This window comes from Nothobranchius furzeri, chromosome 3 (assembly GCF_043380555.1).
Source record: "Nothobranchius furzeri strain GRZ-AD chromosome 3, NfurGRZ-RIMD1, whole genome shotgun sequence".
NCBI lineage: Eukaryota > Metazoa > Chordata > Actinopteri > Cyprinodontiformes > Nothobranchiidae > Nothobranchius > Nothobranchius furzeri.
Window position 1 is genome coordinate 58,597,715 of NC_091743.1, and position 15,219 is coordinate 58,612,933.

A 15,219-nucleotide genomic window follows, 5' to 3' on the forward strand; every position below is an offset into this window, starting at 1 on the left:
TGCATTATTTTAAAGTACATTAATTTCAGGAAAAGACGTAATATCATTTAGACAATTGCTTTTACATTGAAAAACTTTATTTGCTTGTTTTTAATGACATCCTTAATTACATCCTTTTTACTATGTTTTAGCCTAATTTTATCATGTAATATACAGAATCTTGGGCAACTGAAAAAAAGGTAGTGGAAGCTGCGATAGAAATAAAATGATGATGACGGTGATCACATTTTTAGCAGGCTTCTACCAATCAACCCAGTGTGGTGCAGCTATGGTCTGCAAGGCTAAGGTGCACAATCATGTTAGCAAGTTAGAAAATATTATCTCTGTAAGAATCCATGCATCCTTTTAAAAGATCAAAGGTGCTCAGAGAAAGTACATTTTAATATGTTTGAATTTCCTAAAATGAAAACTTCTTTGTTTTGCTGAAAAATGCATGAAATGATTTCATGATTGCAAAATGTACCAACCTAAATGCCTTACTCTCAGGGCGTCAAACCCCAAAGCTTCCATTATGTTGTATGCCTTAAGCAGCTCACTGCTCCAACACACCTGATTCAGACGGCTGAATTGTATCCTTGTGACTCATTTATTTAACTCAGGTGTGCCAAAGCAGCAACTGGACACAGGTGATGAGAAACAGATTAACACCAACTGCATGAAGTTTAAAAACAAACTCATTATCAGAAAAAGTTTAAGCTAAGACTTGAAAGCAAGAAAAGCTTCAGTTAAAATTAACAATAGGTCTGTGGTAAACTTGGATAATCCCACCAAGCTAACAGTAATCAACTCAGTTATGTAAGTGTTTTTATTATATGTATATTTATGAAGTGTCAGTTTTGCTGCTGAACTTTTCTGGGGGTATCGAGTTTTCCTCTTCACAAATAGGAGCTAGAAAATACTGTGATGAGTCATCTGAAGCTGAACTCGGTGACGGCTACACACTTTCCTGATTGATGTTTGGAGGAGGGGGGTTATCTAATGTGAAAGGGCTGTTAGGTAATTGTCAGAGATAAGTTCCAGAATTTTGGTTCGGACAGACGCAGGCTGTTTCCCACTTGTTTTCCAGTCTAGCTCTTGGGGATTTTTTTTTTGTAAGAGTGTTATTGATCTTCTCATCAGACAGCATTTCCCAACATTTTGCGGGGAAAGGTTCTCTTGTGGCTGATTTTTGAATGTCTTAACATAAAATGAGACATGGAGTATATAGCTAAAACTGCCTAATGTAATATGATACTTGGTAGCACTGAAAGGAGTGCAAAGGAACACTGTGTGTAGGTGTGTGGGTGTTTTCTTATTTGTTTATTCCCTTGTTCTTTGTGTGTGTGTGTGTGTGTGTGTGTGTGTGTGTGTGTGTGTGTGTGTGTGTGTGTGTGTGTGTGTGTGTGCGCAAAACAGCAGAATTGATATAGCTCAATGTTTTTCTGGTGCCACCTGAATCTGTATGTGCACTTTTAGAGAGTGAAAACATGTTTCTGCACACGTTTGAGTCATGGCAGCTCTAAGGTATGTGTGGTATTAGCAGGTGCAATGGGATTAACTGAGCAGGGCTGATTTGGCTCTGGACATTCCATGCTGTAGTTCTTTTTTAAAACACAGAGCAGTTTTGTTTACCTGTTTTCCCGCTACGTTTCGTTTGTGGCTGCAAAACTTCCTCAGGCTGACACGCCTGCCGCAAACGAAACGTAGCGGGAAAACAGGTAAACAAAACGGCTCTGTGTTTAAAAAAAACTACAGCATGGAATTAGAGATACGACACAGCAAGAACACACCTAGAAAAGTGGCTCTGGACATTTTGGCCAAATGGGTGTATTAGTAAATATGTCATTTCTATCTTGGTGAAAAATTGGACCAGTTTTTAAAATAAAATTTTTATTTTATACAATCAAATTTGAATGTCCCAATGGACAAGCCATTAGGCAAAAAGAATGATCTAGAAACTTGTGGATTTAGGGAGAACGTCCCTTAAAAGTTCCAAAATCTCTCGTACAAAAAATAAAATCAACAGAAGGACAGCAGTCGGTCAAATATTTGTCCGGTGCAGAAGTGTGGCAGTAGTGTTTGCTTAGCGTTTCGGTTAATCGCAGGTCGGTTCAAGCGAACCGCGTCACCTCAGCTGCAGCCGTGTATGTTTGTTTGTTTTTTAAGTGAGGGGGGCGAGGGCATTTCCACGTTCTATCTGGGGTCATACGATCCTCTCAACGTGGATCCATAAATGAATGGTGGGCTCGACAGCCACACCATGAAGGACCGGTCCCTGATTGGCTCATTGCTGGCAGGAATAAACAGTCTCAGGGTATATAATGCAGTAAAGTGTGACAGTTCCAAGAAACGAGAAGAGCCTCTTAGAAAGCCTAATAAAGAAGAGCCGCTGTTAAACATTAGGTTTTTACTTCAAAGAGCCAGATTTGAGGATGAGGGCGCAGATCCAAAAAGTTCCTCAGATCATTGAGCTGCTGAAGAAGAAGACTGTGGGGCTGCAGCACTTCAAGCCAACATCCTCAGTGTGCGTGTGGGAGCAAAAGGATGCTGTGGAGGCTGCGCCGTGCCCCCACACCGCCTCTAGGGCGCACAGCTTGGACTCGATGCCGGGTCCCACCAACTGGCCCCTGGTCGGCAGTATGGTTGAGCTCCTGCGCAAAGGAGGGCTGAGGAGACAACATGAAGCACTGGTATGTTTTTTATTTATTTATTTTTATCTTATCATTAATAACGCTCATGCCTCAAGCGCAAATAATTGTAGTATAAGGAAAACGCGTTTCATTAGACTCATCTGATACATTTGTTGTTCGTTCATTTTCAGGTGGATTATCACAAGAAGTTTGGGAAGATTTTCCGGATGAAGCTGGGATCTTTTGAGTCTGTGAACATTGGCGCTCCCTGCTTGCTGGAGGCGCTCTACAGAAAGGAGGGACGTTACCCTCAGAGGCTGGAGATAAAACCCTGGAAAGCATACAGAGACCTGAGGAACGAGGCGTATGGACTCCTCATTCTGTAAGTTGGCTTTGCATCCCTCGTTTCGCACTTTCCTCTGTGCAAATTAGGACGCATCTTAAAAACCTGCGCAAATGTGTTGCACTGAAAAAACCACGCTGAAGGAGGATTTCACGCTGTTTGCAGAGAGGGGAAAGACTGGCAGAGAGTGAGGAGCGCGTTTCAGCAGAAACTCATGAAGCCGACTGAGGTGGTGAAACTTGATGGTAAAATAAACCAGGTGAGGCTCTGAAACACTTAACGTTTATTTTCTGGTTTTATTTTAGTTCCTTTTAAGTAGATTGATCCTGTCGGGTTTGTGAAAACAGGTCTTGAAGGACATGGTGGCCAGAATCGGAAAAATAAACGTTAATGGGAAGATTGAGGACTTGTACTTCGAACTGAACAAATGGTCGTTTGAGAGTGAGTACAGCTGTTTCTTCATTCACACCAGGTTTTTTTTTTATTACGGATTCGGCTAAATGTTGTTTAGACAGACTTAAATCATGTCATTAGAGACAAAAGCGGGAAATGACACAATTTGAACAATCAACATATTTATATTGTCTAAAATCTGTTCTCAACAAAGTCTGAGAAATTGTCATTTTTCACCTAAAGTGATACATTTATACCCTGCAATATCTAAATGATTACGCAAGATCTGTTTTTAATCGAATAAAAGATTTCAGCTGACTTAAGCGTGCTTCTTTTCCCCACTCAGCCATCTGTCTCATCTTGTATGGCAAGAGATTTGGTCTGCTGCAGGAGGAGGTCAACGAGGAAGCCATGAACTTCATCACAGCTGTGAAAACGGTGAGTAATGTTTGTCAGCTGCAGGAAGCTGTGATGTGGTGATGCTGACTTTCTACTGGAAGGTCAGATTTCATCCAAATCACAATTTTTAAAAGATTTGAGATTTACTGAAGTGAAATTTTGACTTTTTAGTGAAACTGTGAAAAGTAGAAGCTTTCAGTATGTAGAAATAAATTAATTAAATAAATAAATAAATAAATAATAAATTCAAAAAAAAGCAGAAGGCACAGAAAAAGGATCAGGCTGGCGAATTCTCATGATTCTGATGGCAACTCTCTTGTGAATCTTTTGATCATTTCTAGATGATGAGCACATTTGGTATGATGATGGTCATACCAGTGAAGCTGCACAAGGGATTCAACACCAAAACGTGGAAGGACCACACCGCTGCATGGGACCGCATATTCAGCACAGGTACAAACACAGCTCTCCACTTTGTGCTCCACCACACAAACAAATTAGCCCAGCCCAAACAGCAAGCTGTTATTCTAGTTTCACTCATCTGTTTTTCTCTACTATTCCCTGGCGCAACAACCAGTTTAAGGTCACTTCTAGTCTGATGTTGGACAGGAAAATAAGGGCGTGGGTGGGCAGTTCGATCTGAACCGGCTGCCTTTGTGTTTTGTGGACTTGGCTCTGAGTAAATAATAGTTCACAGTTGTAGTAAACTGCCTGACCTGAGAAATGTGCCAAAGATTTCTACTAGCAGGACTTTAAAGGGTACTTAAACTCTTATCCCTCATCAGTGAGTTTCACACACAGATTTAGCTCATATTTAAATTTTTATCTATTTTGACTGGTCTGAGATCAGAAGAATATGGGAGAAAATATTTTAAAAACTAGCCTGTTACTAGTTACTGGTACCCTGTACATCCAGCAAAGTGGAAGAAATATCTGATTTAATAAAAAAAAGGTTGAAAATGTTAGCTACTGTGTGTAAATCAGTATGCTCACACACAGATCAATTTGTTTCTTTCAGCCAAAGTCTACATCGACAAGAAGCTGAAAAGGAATTCCAGCAGAGATCCTGATGATTTAATCGGTGACATCCTGCACCAGAGCTCCCTCTCCAAGAAAGAGTTGTACGCAGCCATCACCGAGCTGCAGGTCGGAGGAGTTGAAACGGTAAGAAGTGGTTTCCACAGAGCCCATTCTAATGTAGGTGATGTGGCACATGGATGGATGTTGCCAACCAAGACTACGTAGAATAACTTAATGAAAACAACAAAAATATAAAACCATTTGGATTGGCTTTTTATTCCTATTCTCTGCTAACACTGCTGAAAAATTGGCTTTAAAATTATTTCTTTAAAGCACTTGGTTAAAATGACCATTTAAAGGGAAACCTTGATATATTTTATGAACATAAGTTTTACCTTTCACCTAGTTTAAGTTCTCAAGGGAGGAAAAGAACTGTTAAACCTCAAAATAAGCAGCCACTACAGTTACTGTACTCCAAAAGCAGGAAATAAATTGGTGGATGTAATGGAGGAAGCCTGGACATTCCTCGGCTCCCTTTTGGGACCCCTCTGAGGAACTCACTTGAAGTAGCTGCTTCTCAAAAGTGATGTCACCCCTCTTTGCTCCATGCTAATTTTCTTCTCTTGCTGTGTGTACAGACTGCCAACAGCATGCTGTGGTTTATTTTCAACCTGTCCCGTAACCCTGGCGCTCAGAAGAAGCTGCTGCAGGAGATCAGAGAGGTGGTGTCTCCCTGTCAGGACCCTTCTGGGGAGCACATCAAAAGGATGCCCTACCTCAAGGCCTGCCTCAAGGAGTCTATGAGGTACAGTATAACACTGTCATGCTGCATTGAGAGCAAACACAGTCAGATGATGGAAGGTCTCACTGGATAAAAATGTTCATACATCATTGTCTTCCACATGTTCCCCACTTTGTCCTGGAAATGTCAAAACACACATGATCACAAATGGAGGAGTCACACTAGCTGTTTTTACAGGACCATAGCGTTTGCAAAACGGGATTTGCCGCGGCTCCCTGGGGAGGATAAAGGTCGTTTATAAGATCAGACCATGGCGGTAATGTGGCGCAATCATGGCAGTTTCATAAAAGATTAGGTGATAGCGGCGTAAAGGGGGTATGGGGGCGGTCTGTGCGCTGCCACTTACTTCTGTGTTTATCTTGGACATAACTTGCTTTTTATTGCGTTTGAAGCTGTGATCGTTAAGTTTTTTTTTTTTTTTTTTTAAACAAGCCACTCCTAAAGGTGTCTGTACCCATCAGTCCCTGTGCAGTCTCTGGTGATCTGAGCTTCAGCTCTAACAGAGAGGCTCGTGGAGCGCTGCGGCGCTCCAGTTTTCCATCTCAGCTGATTTTGTTAAAAAAGCAAACCTTATTGCCTGCGTTTACATTCATTTTGAATATATTTGCCAGCCGGAGCTCAGCAATAACTCCCCACGTCATCATGACATCTGCCCCTGTTGCGCCAGGGCGCATACGACAGACCATTACTGCAATATTACTACCAAACGAGGTGGAACGAATGCCGCAAAATTTGCACAACGCCATGCCGGCATGGCGCGTTTATAGACATACCATTGCGGTAATATTACGCTGATTTGCTGGCATGGTGTGTCTTATAAAAAGAGCTACTGAACTGAACAGCTTTAGTGTGCTGCTCAGGTCCATGATCAAGGGATCAGTTTGAAAATGGTCATACATACAACCGAGTCTAATCGCTCACTGGGATTATAGCGATTCTCACCAGTACTACAGAGATTAAGGGGGGAATCTCACACATGATTGCCTCAAAAATAAGCTTTAGACAACGTGGTGGTGTGACTACCAACAACCAGTGGTCCCAGCTTATAGTTCACCATGCTGAAGTGGTTTCCCTGCCTTTGTCCCATACACACATTCTCCCATCTTCTTGTGGAGTCACGAGAGCTGTCAAACACGTTTATGTAGGGTGAGCACCACATCACAGGGAATGTAAAGAGTCTCTGACTGGAGATTATCACACCTCATGAAGCACCATTTGTGTCTGGCTTCTGTTAACCAGCTTAGACATTTTTGATGTATAGGTCATATTCTCATGTGTGTTTTTGTGATGTGTTTCATAGGTTATCCCCATCAGTCCCATTCACCAGCAGGACCATGGACAAAGACACAGAGTTGGGAGATTATACCATTCCCAAAGGGGTGAGTGGATTACTTCTTTGTCCACATGACAGGAGATGACATTATTGTATAAATTTACATTTGATCAAAGTCTGAAATGTACCTCAAAGTCCCTCTCAGACATTAAATCTGAATGGGCATTTTTGTCATGGCAACATGAGCTTTAGCTAACGCATATTTCTACTAAATTGCTACAAAAATTAAAAAAAAAAAAAACTTATTTTTGTCTATTGCAGACAGTGTTAATGATCAACAGCCATGCACTGGGGTCCAACGAGGAATACTTTGATGATGGAAAGCAGTTTAAACCTGAGCGGTGGTTGCGGGGGAGCTGCACCATCAACCCCTTCTCCCACGTCCCGTTTGGTATTGGCAAGAGGATGTGCATTGGTCGGAGGCTGGCAGAGCTGCAGCTGCAGCTGGCCATGTGCTGGGTATGTTCACTTTCAATCTTGGAGGGGTCTGATTTTGCAACATTGCATGGATCAAATATTTTGTTTTCCACTCTTGCAGTTGGTCAGAGACTACGAAATCGTGGCAACGGATAATGAGCCACTTGATGTGATTCATTCAGGACTTTTGGTTCCCAACAGAGAGCTGCCAGTTGCCTTCATCAAAAGATGAGGTAAAGGACAGATGTTTTATGAAAGCTAAATTAGGGCTATTTAAACTCGAAAGACTCTTAAAAATCTATTTGCTCAATTGAACATGCTTTGGAGATGTGATAGATTAACATGTAAGATGGTCCTTAAAGTGCAATACCACTACTAACCACAGGGGGCTTTCCTGAAAAGAATCTTGTTTTTGTGATCATTTCTAAATCATTTAAAAGTAAACAGATTAGGGGTCTCATTTATCAAACATTGCGTAGAATCCTTACTAAAACCGTACTTAAGCTCAGCAAAAAAAGTACTTGCGTCAAGTAGGTTTGTGATCTATCAAACATGGAGTACGCACAGCTGCATGCAATCTCCGCTTCATAAATCAGACTAACGAGAATGTTTCTCAGCTGCTTTTTAGTCACATCCTGCCCTCACCACGCCCACACTTGTTTTGTGTGCGCACAAAGTGGTACAAGTGATAATGCTGCTGGAATTCATAATTGTATCCTTCTCAGCAGCAGCACGGCAGGTGCTCTCCATGTCCAAAATGTGCGTAAGCCAGGTTTTTTCCATTAAGTTTTCTTTCATAAATCCCCAGGTTTGCGTGGAAAGTTGCTTACGCAGTTTTCTGACCCCGTTTTGTGCTTAAGCAAGCTTGATAAATGAGGCCCCAGGCCTTTAAAATTTCACTGCTCAGCCTTGTAACAGATTGTGGGACTTTTGTGTTTTTTTAAAAGAACTTGAAAGCTAATATTCTCCTTCTCTTTTCTTTTTTTTTTTTTTTTTTTTAAAGGTTTTTATGTTTAACTCTTCTGGGTGTAGTGACAGAAAGATGATACCTCTGTTGCCGTGTTCCTGGTACCAGTGACTCCCTGAATTGCTGCTCTGTACATAAAGAGACTGAAATGATTATGATTGTGCCATAAATACCTCAAACGTATTTAAAACTAATGTGCATAGTGTTTCATGACTGTCCCAAGCCCCAGTTGTTGGGTACAAAGTACCAAGGCAGCTGTTTTAAATGCATATGTGTGTATATTTAGCCATGTAGATTTAAATGTTGATTTCCTTGTATTATTCCTAACTTTTGTACATATATTTGAGCCTAGTTTTCATGTGTGTAATTTTTATCTTGTGTATATAAATTATTATAACTATTGTATCAATGCACATTATTTTATTCACTTTAAATTAATAAATGTGTCATAACTGAACTTGTTTTGTTTTTTTGCTTTTGCTTTTATGTTAACTTAAAGTCTCAGATTTTCATGCATTTCATGAAATTCTATTTTTTTTTTTTGCTTTTTAACTTTAAAATAATTCCAAATCAAATACAACATAAGCCGGCAATAAGATAACCTAATGGATATTGTAATATATTTTTAGAGTGAGGAAATTTTGTTCAACTACTGCTGTTATTCAATTCAGTTTGTTTATATAGCTCCAAATCATGACTATTTGTCTCAATGCACTTCACAAAGTGAAACATTCCTGTTGAGTTCAGTTTATGCCAATTAAGTTTCCTATGTAAGAAAACTCTGACTGCAACGAGCCACTGATAATGTTGGTGTCCTTAAAGCAGTCCTCATACTAAGCATGCACGTAGTGACAGTGGAGAGGAAAAGTCCCTCTTTTAACACAGTCCTGGGTCTTCCTTTGGGTGTCCTCCCTGTTGGATGTGCCCGGAACCACTCATCATGGAGGCATCCTAAACAGATGGCCAAGCCACCTTAACTGGCTCCTCTTGTTGTGGAGGAGCAGCGGATCTACTCTGAGTCCCTCCCAGATGATCAAGCTTCTGTCACTCCATCCAGACACCCTACAAACTAATTTTGGAACAAGACCCCAAGATACTTAAACACCTCTAGTTGAGGCAGGATCTCATCCCTGACCTGGAAAAAGGCATTCTACCCTTTTCCAAAGACCATGGTCTCGAATTCATTGAAAAGCCAATTTTAAATATTTTTGATTATAATTGGTCACTCTGAGTTAACGCTAGGATTTGAAAAGCTTGACAGATCTATCTTACACTGTCACTTAACATTCACTGACACACCCACCTTGGCTTGCAATGGGGAAGGCTGTTTTAGCATTCAGGAACTAGCAAGGAATGTCTCAACTAGTGGAAGCTAACAGTTAGCATTAGCAGCTCCACTAAACGGAAGAGCATCTCCAAACTTGTGTTATTTGCAGAGATAAAATATCAACGTTATAGAGTAAACGGAGTTAGTCGTAGAGTTGTGTTGCTGTTAGCCAGAGGTGAGATGTCCAACTATCAGGAAATAAGACTTCAAATCCTGTCTTTGAAGCTAGTCTCTGGACCAATCCCAACACTCGCACTGCACCCTAAGATCTTCAGCAAATTGCACTTGGAGAAAGTGTGCAGTAGGGTTCAAGTGTGTAGTACACAAGTGTGCAAATAATTGCCGAATTGAGACAGGGAGCATTGCGTCATCGATCGCAACGCATACCGGAATGCTGGTTGCTGTGAAACTTTTTTCAAAAACCTTTATTAACAATTTTCAAACAAACAATAATGCAATTATTTAAAATAAAATTAACTTCATTGCTGCTTTGTCTAAAACATTCAGAGCATCAACTAATTATCCTAAAATTAACTAATTTAATCAGAAAATACATATTGTCAGAAAAGGAACTTGGGCCATTTCCCCCGCAGCAATGACTTGTGGGTAATACCCTTGCCCGAGGTCTGCATCGCTGCCAACTTGGGTTAAGTGCAGATTAAGGGTGACATGGGGGCGTGGTCAACTTCTTCACTTGGGATCCGGGACACCCTACACACTTGCACCCCTGGCCGGGAACGCGCAATTGAAGGGGGCAAGGGTGCAAGTATTGAGATTGGGCCATTGTCCTCCAGCCAAATTCAATGCGCACAGAAGCTTTTGTTTCCCCAGAGAACAACTTACAAGGCATTCATTCCTACAAGAGACCACTGTAAATGTATTAAAATGAGTAAATTTGACCTTAAAAGCTTGAAAGTCATGTTGATAAAGCTTTTTTATAAAGCACATTAAACATCATGCTCTTGATTGAGAAAATATAAGAAAATAAAATGAAACCTTACATTGTTTCCTATGAATATAACATTTTTCATTTGGAGTCCACAGAAACAAAACTACAGCCTTGACATTTGTAAAGGACTTTGACCTTAAAGATCCATGAGGATGCTTCATGGTTTAAAATCATGGATAGAATTAGCTAAATCTCCTACTCACACTGCAATTTTGCAGCCACATAACAAAACAGGCCTTCTTATGCAAGCTGCTCATGCTGTGAATTGAGATAAAAGCTGTTTCATGGGTCAATGTGGTCTTTTTTAGGAGACAGATTATTCTGATACTAATTCCACTTCAGCGTTGTTGTTCACGGTCATTTCAGGTCAGTCTGACCGTACTGTACTCACCTAATCCTAAAACCTCATAAACATGTTGCTCAGTCCAGTCAGTCTGCATGTACTGTATACTGGAGTTAATAAGGTCTGAGTTTATGAGCTCAAATGTTGTGGTCATTAGGTATGAAAAGTACAACTGAGGTCAAAAATGAAACCTGAAAAAAATCTCAGATTTTAGAGATTAAACACTTTAACATTTTTTTAAGAATTAAGAAATAGAAAACAAGTCCCTCCAACCACAGCAGAGCCGTGCAACACGTGAGGCCTGGTGAAATAAGGACACTGACCTCAGGAACATTTATTCACAGATAATTCAATGTCATGTTAATTTTCACTGAATGTAAGATGCAGTTTTATTATTTGAATCAGTCTGCGGAGATCTTGATTTATTGGTCGATCTAAGTTCCTACCCTCATATGGTCACGAGCTATAGGTAGTAATTGAAAGAACGAGATCGCAGATACAAGCAGCCAAAATGAGTTTTCTCTGCAGGGCGTCTGGTCTCTCCCTTAGAGATAGGGTGAGAAGCTCGCTCATCCAGGAGGGGCTCTGAGTAGACCCGCTACTCCTCCACATTGAGAGGAGCCAGTTGAAGTGGCTCGGGCGTCTGGTTAGGATGCCTCCTGGATGCCTCCCTGGTGAGGTTTTTCCTGACTGTAAATAAAGTTGTATTTTCTATTCTGAATGGTGGAATAAGACTATTGTATAACAGCTCCAGATTAATCTACTGGATAAATCATGTTCTTTGTTTTGCCCATGACAGAAGTTCACATCTTAATCAGTAGGACTCACTTGACCTCCATGTGATGATCTCACATGTCGCTGAACAACAGTCAAGTTCAAGAGGCCTTAATGGATGTGAAACCAGTGAAGGGAAAAACATTGACAAGATTAGTGATTAGAGATGACAAAATTTATCTTGTTTACTTATTAGTGCAAATCCAAATTGTGGAGGAAAAAATATGTTGTAAAAATCAAAGAGCATGGATATTTATGGGTCACAGCAGGCAGAGGTTTTATAAGGTTTGCAACATCTGAGTGCATTAAGTTTGTAAATAACTTTTAGCATTTAATGCCCTGAAAACACATTTAACAAGATCGTGTTTCTGACACTAGGGGAAAAAAAATACTGAATTATGAAGCTATTGTGCAGCATTTTGGCTGTTTTTCCTAACTAATCCAGAGTGATTATATCAGCTATTGATGAATGAAACTTGATGCCCTCTGGGATTACAAGTGCCCAGTATTGGCTTGTTGCCTTGACCTTTCTGCTAAGAAATCCCTCCTAAATCCTGTAATCCTTTAATCAGGTTTTGATGTGTTTGATTTATTTTTCTTTGAGGATCTTTGTCTTAAAAATGTTCTCATGAAGTCGAAATCTGTTGTTATCGCTGTTTTTGTGTTTCGCTTCCCAAATACTCAATATTTTTATATCAGACTTGTTTTAATTTATGATCAGTGTATGAAGCCCCCACCCCACTCTCTCTCTCTCCTTTTTCCTTTACCTGCAAGGCTGTGAGATTTCCCTATTATCCCACATGACTAGATGTTCCTGTGCAACTTAATCGTTTATCTGTGCAAAAGCTTTAAAAAGCTTTGAGAACTATGAATAAACATTGTTTATTTTTTAACCGGTTTACAAAACTCTGAGTGACCCCAAGTAACCAGCCAAAGTTATTAGGATCTACCTTCAGTATAAAGAAGTCCTGGAAGGGATGGTCTGGCCCCCACAGAGCCCTCACATCAGCATCATGGAGTGTGTCTGGGATTACAAGAAGAGAGATTCAAGATCTTTTATTGTCATTGCACAGGTGTACAACGAAATTGACTTTGCGCTCAATAAAGAGCTCAAATAAGGAGGTAGTAAAATGAAATAACAAAGCTAAAATAGAAGTAATGCACATGCTCTCTCTCTCTCTCTCTCTCTCTCTCTCTCTCTCTCTCTCTCTCTCTCACACACACACACACACACACACACACACACACACACACACACAGCTAGTTTTTTTCAGTATAACGTTAACATGGTAATAAGACAAGTCTAAACTATAAAGTGAAATATAAAGTGAACATAACATAAATGGAATGTCACATGTTGAGGGTAAAGGGTAAAGGGTTAACTAACATAGTGCAAAGGTGCTGTGGTGCACTAATCATCCAGCAGAGTCACTGTTGGTGTGACCTCCTAGCAACAACATTCAGTTCAGTGGTGGCTCTAGCATAAAAGCTTTTTAACAACCTGCTGGTGCGTGTTTTTATTATTGCCTTGTGTCGTTTACCAGAGGAAGAAGTTTGAAGATGCAGGGAGGGTTGAGTCCTTTAGGATCTTTGTGGTTTTTCGACGGCAGCCAGTGGTGAAGATGTCATCCAGGGCAGACAGGTGTGTGTTTGTCATTTTCTCTGCAGTTTTGATTACTTTCTGCAGGGTTGTCTTGTCAGCTGCAGAGCTTCTGCCGTACCACACCATGATGCTGTTGGTCAGGACGCTCTCTATGGAGCAGTGATAAATCCACACCAGCAGTTTTAGTGGCAGGCTGATCTTTCTGAGAGCCCCCGGGAAGTATAGCTGTTGTTGTGCCTTCTTTATCAGACATTTGGTGTTGTGTGTCCATGTGAGGCCCTCTGATATGTTTGTGCCCAGGAACGTGAACTGCAACACCATCTCCAGCTGCTCTCCACTTATTGTGAGTGACTGGTGTTCCACCTATGTTCTTCTAGGGTCAGTGATGATTTCTTTATTTTTATTGGTGGTCAGTGTCAGGTTGTTAGATGTCCACCAGTCCACCAGCTGCTGCATTTCTTCTCTGTTCCCTGGCTGATTAAGCCCAACAAGGAGACAGAAGAATATGAGGAAGCCTACATCCACAGAAAATCAGTAAGTAAGTAAGTAAGTAAAAGTTTATTTATATAGCGCCTTTCACAGATATAAATCACAAAGCGCTGTACATGATAAAGATCAGGGCAAATACCTCTAACCAATAAAAACATCAGAAAAACAATAGCAGTGATAAAGTAGAAAATAAAATCATGAGTATAAACAAAGTGAAGGTGTGAACCCGAACAAAACCATCTTTTTGAACATTTAGGGAGGGAACGCCTGGATGAAAAGGTGAGTTTTTAGATGATTTTTAAAGACCTCTACAGTGTTAGAGAGACGGAGATTTTAAGGTAGACTGTTCCAAAGTCTGGGTGCAATAGTCTGAAAGGCCCTGTCCCCTTTGGTTTTCAGTCTGGTTCGAGGACCAGCCAGGAGGTTTAATCAGTGATTATTTCCCCAGATGCTTGGAACACCCTACGAACCCAGGTCCTTCAACTACTGTGTGCAAGTGTACCTGGAAGAATCTATGCAGTTTTCAAGGCAAAGGATGGTCACACAGGACAAAGGCTCATTTACACCGAGCGTGGAGAAGATGAGGACTGGAATCTGTGCAGCTTTCAGACGAACTGCCATTTACACCAGCTGCGGAGACCGTGTGGAACATCTCCATAACGTCGCTCATGAGTTCACGCGATAACTATGTGTGTACTTGCATTCTGCTTCCAGCACATTTGCTGCATGTTTTAGATCATAAACACAGTTGATTTGTTTAATTTAGCCATGAATCACTCCTGTACACACTAAGAAAGGTTGAGGAGACATTTCAGCTGTTAGATTAAGGTGTTAAAAAGACAAATGCACAGCGAGGGGATAGGTTTTTCTTTCTGTTCTACAAACGGACACTAGGGGAGCTAAAAGCAAGCCAAAACTATCTAGTTTCCCTTTAAAGACGCCTTTCCACACCTTCAAACAATCAGGCTCTAACCTTCTTCATGACCAAGACCAGAGAGCTGTTTAACATATGTGCAGAAAGAGAATATGCAAACTCCATGTAGAAAGACTCCAGGGCAGGATTTGAACCAAATACCTTCTTGCTGCAAGGCAACAGTGCTAACCACTGCTGTACAACTGTGGAGCTGTTTCATTAGACGTGTGTGTGTGTGTGTGTGTGTGTGTGTGTGTGTGTGTGTGTGTGTGTGTGTGTGTGTGTGTGTGTGTGTGTGTGTGTGTGTGTGTGTGTGTGTGAGTGGGTCGGTGAGTGAGTGGGTCGGTGAGTGAGTGAGTGAGTGAGTGAGTGAGTGAGTGAGTGAGTGAGAGAGAATTCAATTAGATCACCTGACCATTACTGTTGTACAATACTGCCACCCAGTGGAAAAAAGCTGTAAGCATCAACCATTATGAACAGATTTGCTTGTTATTTGGGACACGTGAACGTTAGAAAAAACAAGCTTAGATTGTAATAC

At 40.8% G+C, this 15,219-nt stretch overlaps 1 protein-coding gene and 1 long non-coding RNA gene across 3 annotated transcripts; both read left to right on the forward strand.

The window, feature by feature from the left end:
- Nucleotides 1–465: 465 nt before the first annotated feature.
- cyp24a1 (cytochrome P450, family 24, subfamily A, polypeptide 1) lies at nt 466–8,740 on the forward strand. 2 transcript variants are annotated; one of them, XM_054751815.2, is made up of 14 exons: nt 466–795; nt 1,396–1,503; nt 2,398–2,669; nt 2,801–2,991; nt 3,118–3,211; nt 3,300–3,393; nt 3,692–3,783; nt 4,086–4,197; nt 4,763–4,908; nt 5,403–5,569; nt 6,867–6,945; nt 7,161–7,358; nt 7,438–7,549; nt 8,320–8,740. In XM_054751815.2, exons 3-13 carry the CDS (start codon nt 2,412–2,414, stop codon nt 7,546–7,548), a joined length of 1,542 nt encoding a protein of 513 aa, XP_054607790.1. In that variant the 5' UTR covers nt 466–795; nt 1,396–1,503; nt 2,398–2,411; the 3' UTR covers nt 7,549; nt 8,320–8,740. The 2 variants fall into 2 exon arrangements, with proteins under 2 accessions (XP_054607790.1, XP_054607781.1); XM_054751806.2 differs by lacking the exon at nt 1,396–1,503.
- A 4,324-nt stretch (nt 8,741–13,064) lies between these two features.
- Nucleotides 13,065–15,117, forward strand: LOC139068869 (uncharacterized). The gene is made up of 3 exons (XR_011520120.1): nt 13,065–13,318; nt 13,694–13,813; nt 14,217–15,117. It is a non-coding gene; the product is annotated as an uncharacterized lncRNA (long non-coding RNA).
- The last annotated feature ends 102 nt before the right edge of the window (nt 15,118–15,219 follow it).

What these genes read in the sequence shown, in the direction of transcription:
- cyp24a1 (XM_054751815.2), top strand. Translation starts at nt 2,412, where the DNA reads ATGAGGGCGCAGATCCAAAAAGTTCCTCAGATCATTGAGCTGCTGAAG. An exon ending in GAACAAATGGTCGTTTGAGA is followed by an intron (nt 3,394 to 3,691) that starts GTGAGTACAGCT and finishes TTCCCCACTCAG; the next exon opens with CCATCTGTCTCATCTTGTAT. An exon ending in ATTATACCATTCCCAAAGGG is followed by an intron (nt 6,946 to 7,160) that starts GTGAGTGGATTA and finishes TGTCTATTGCAG; the next exon opens with ACAGTGTTAATGATCAACAG.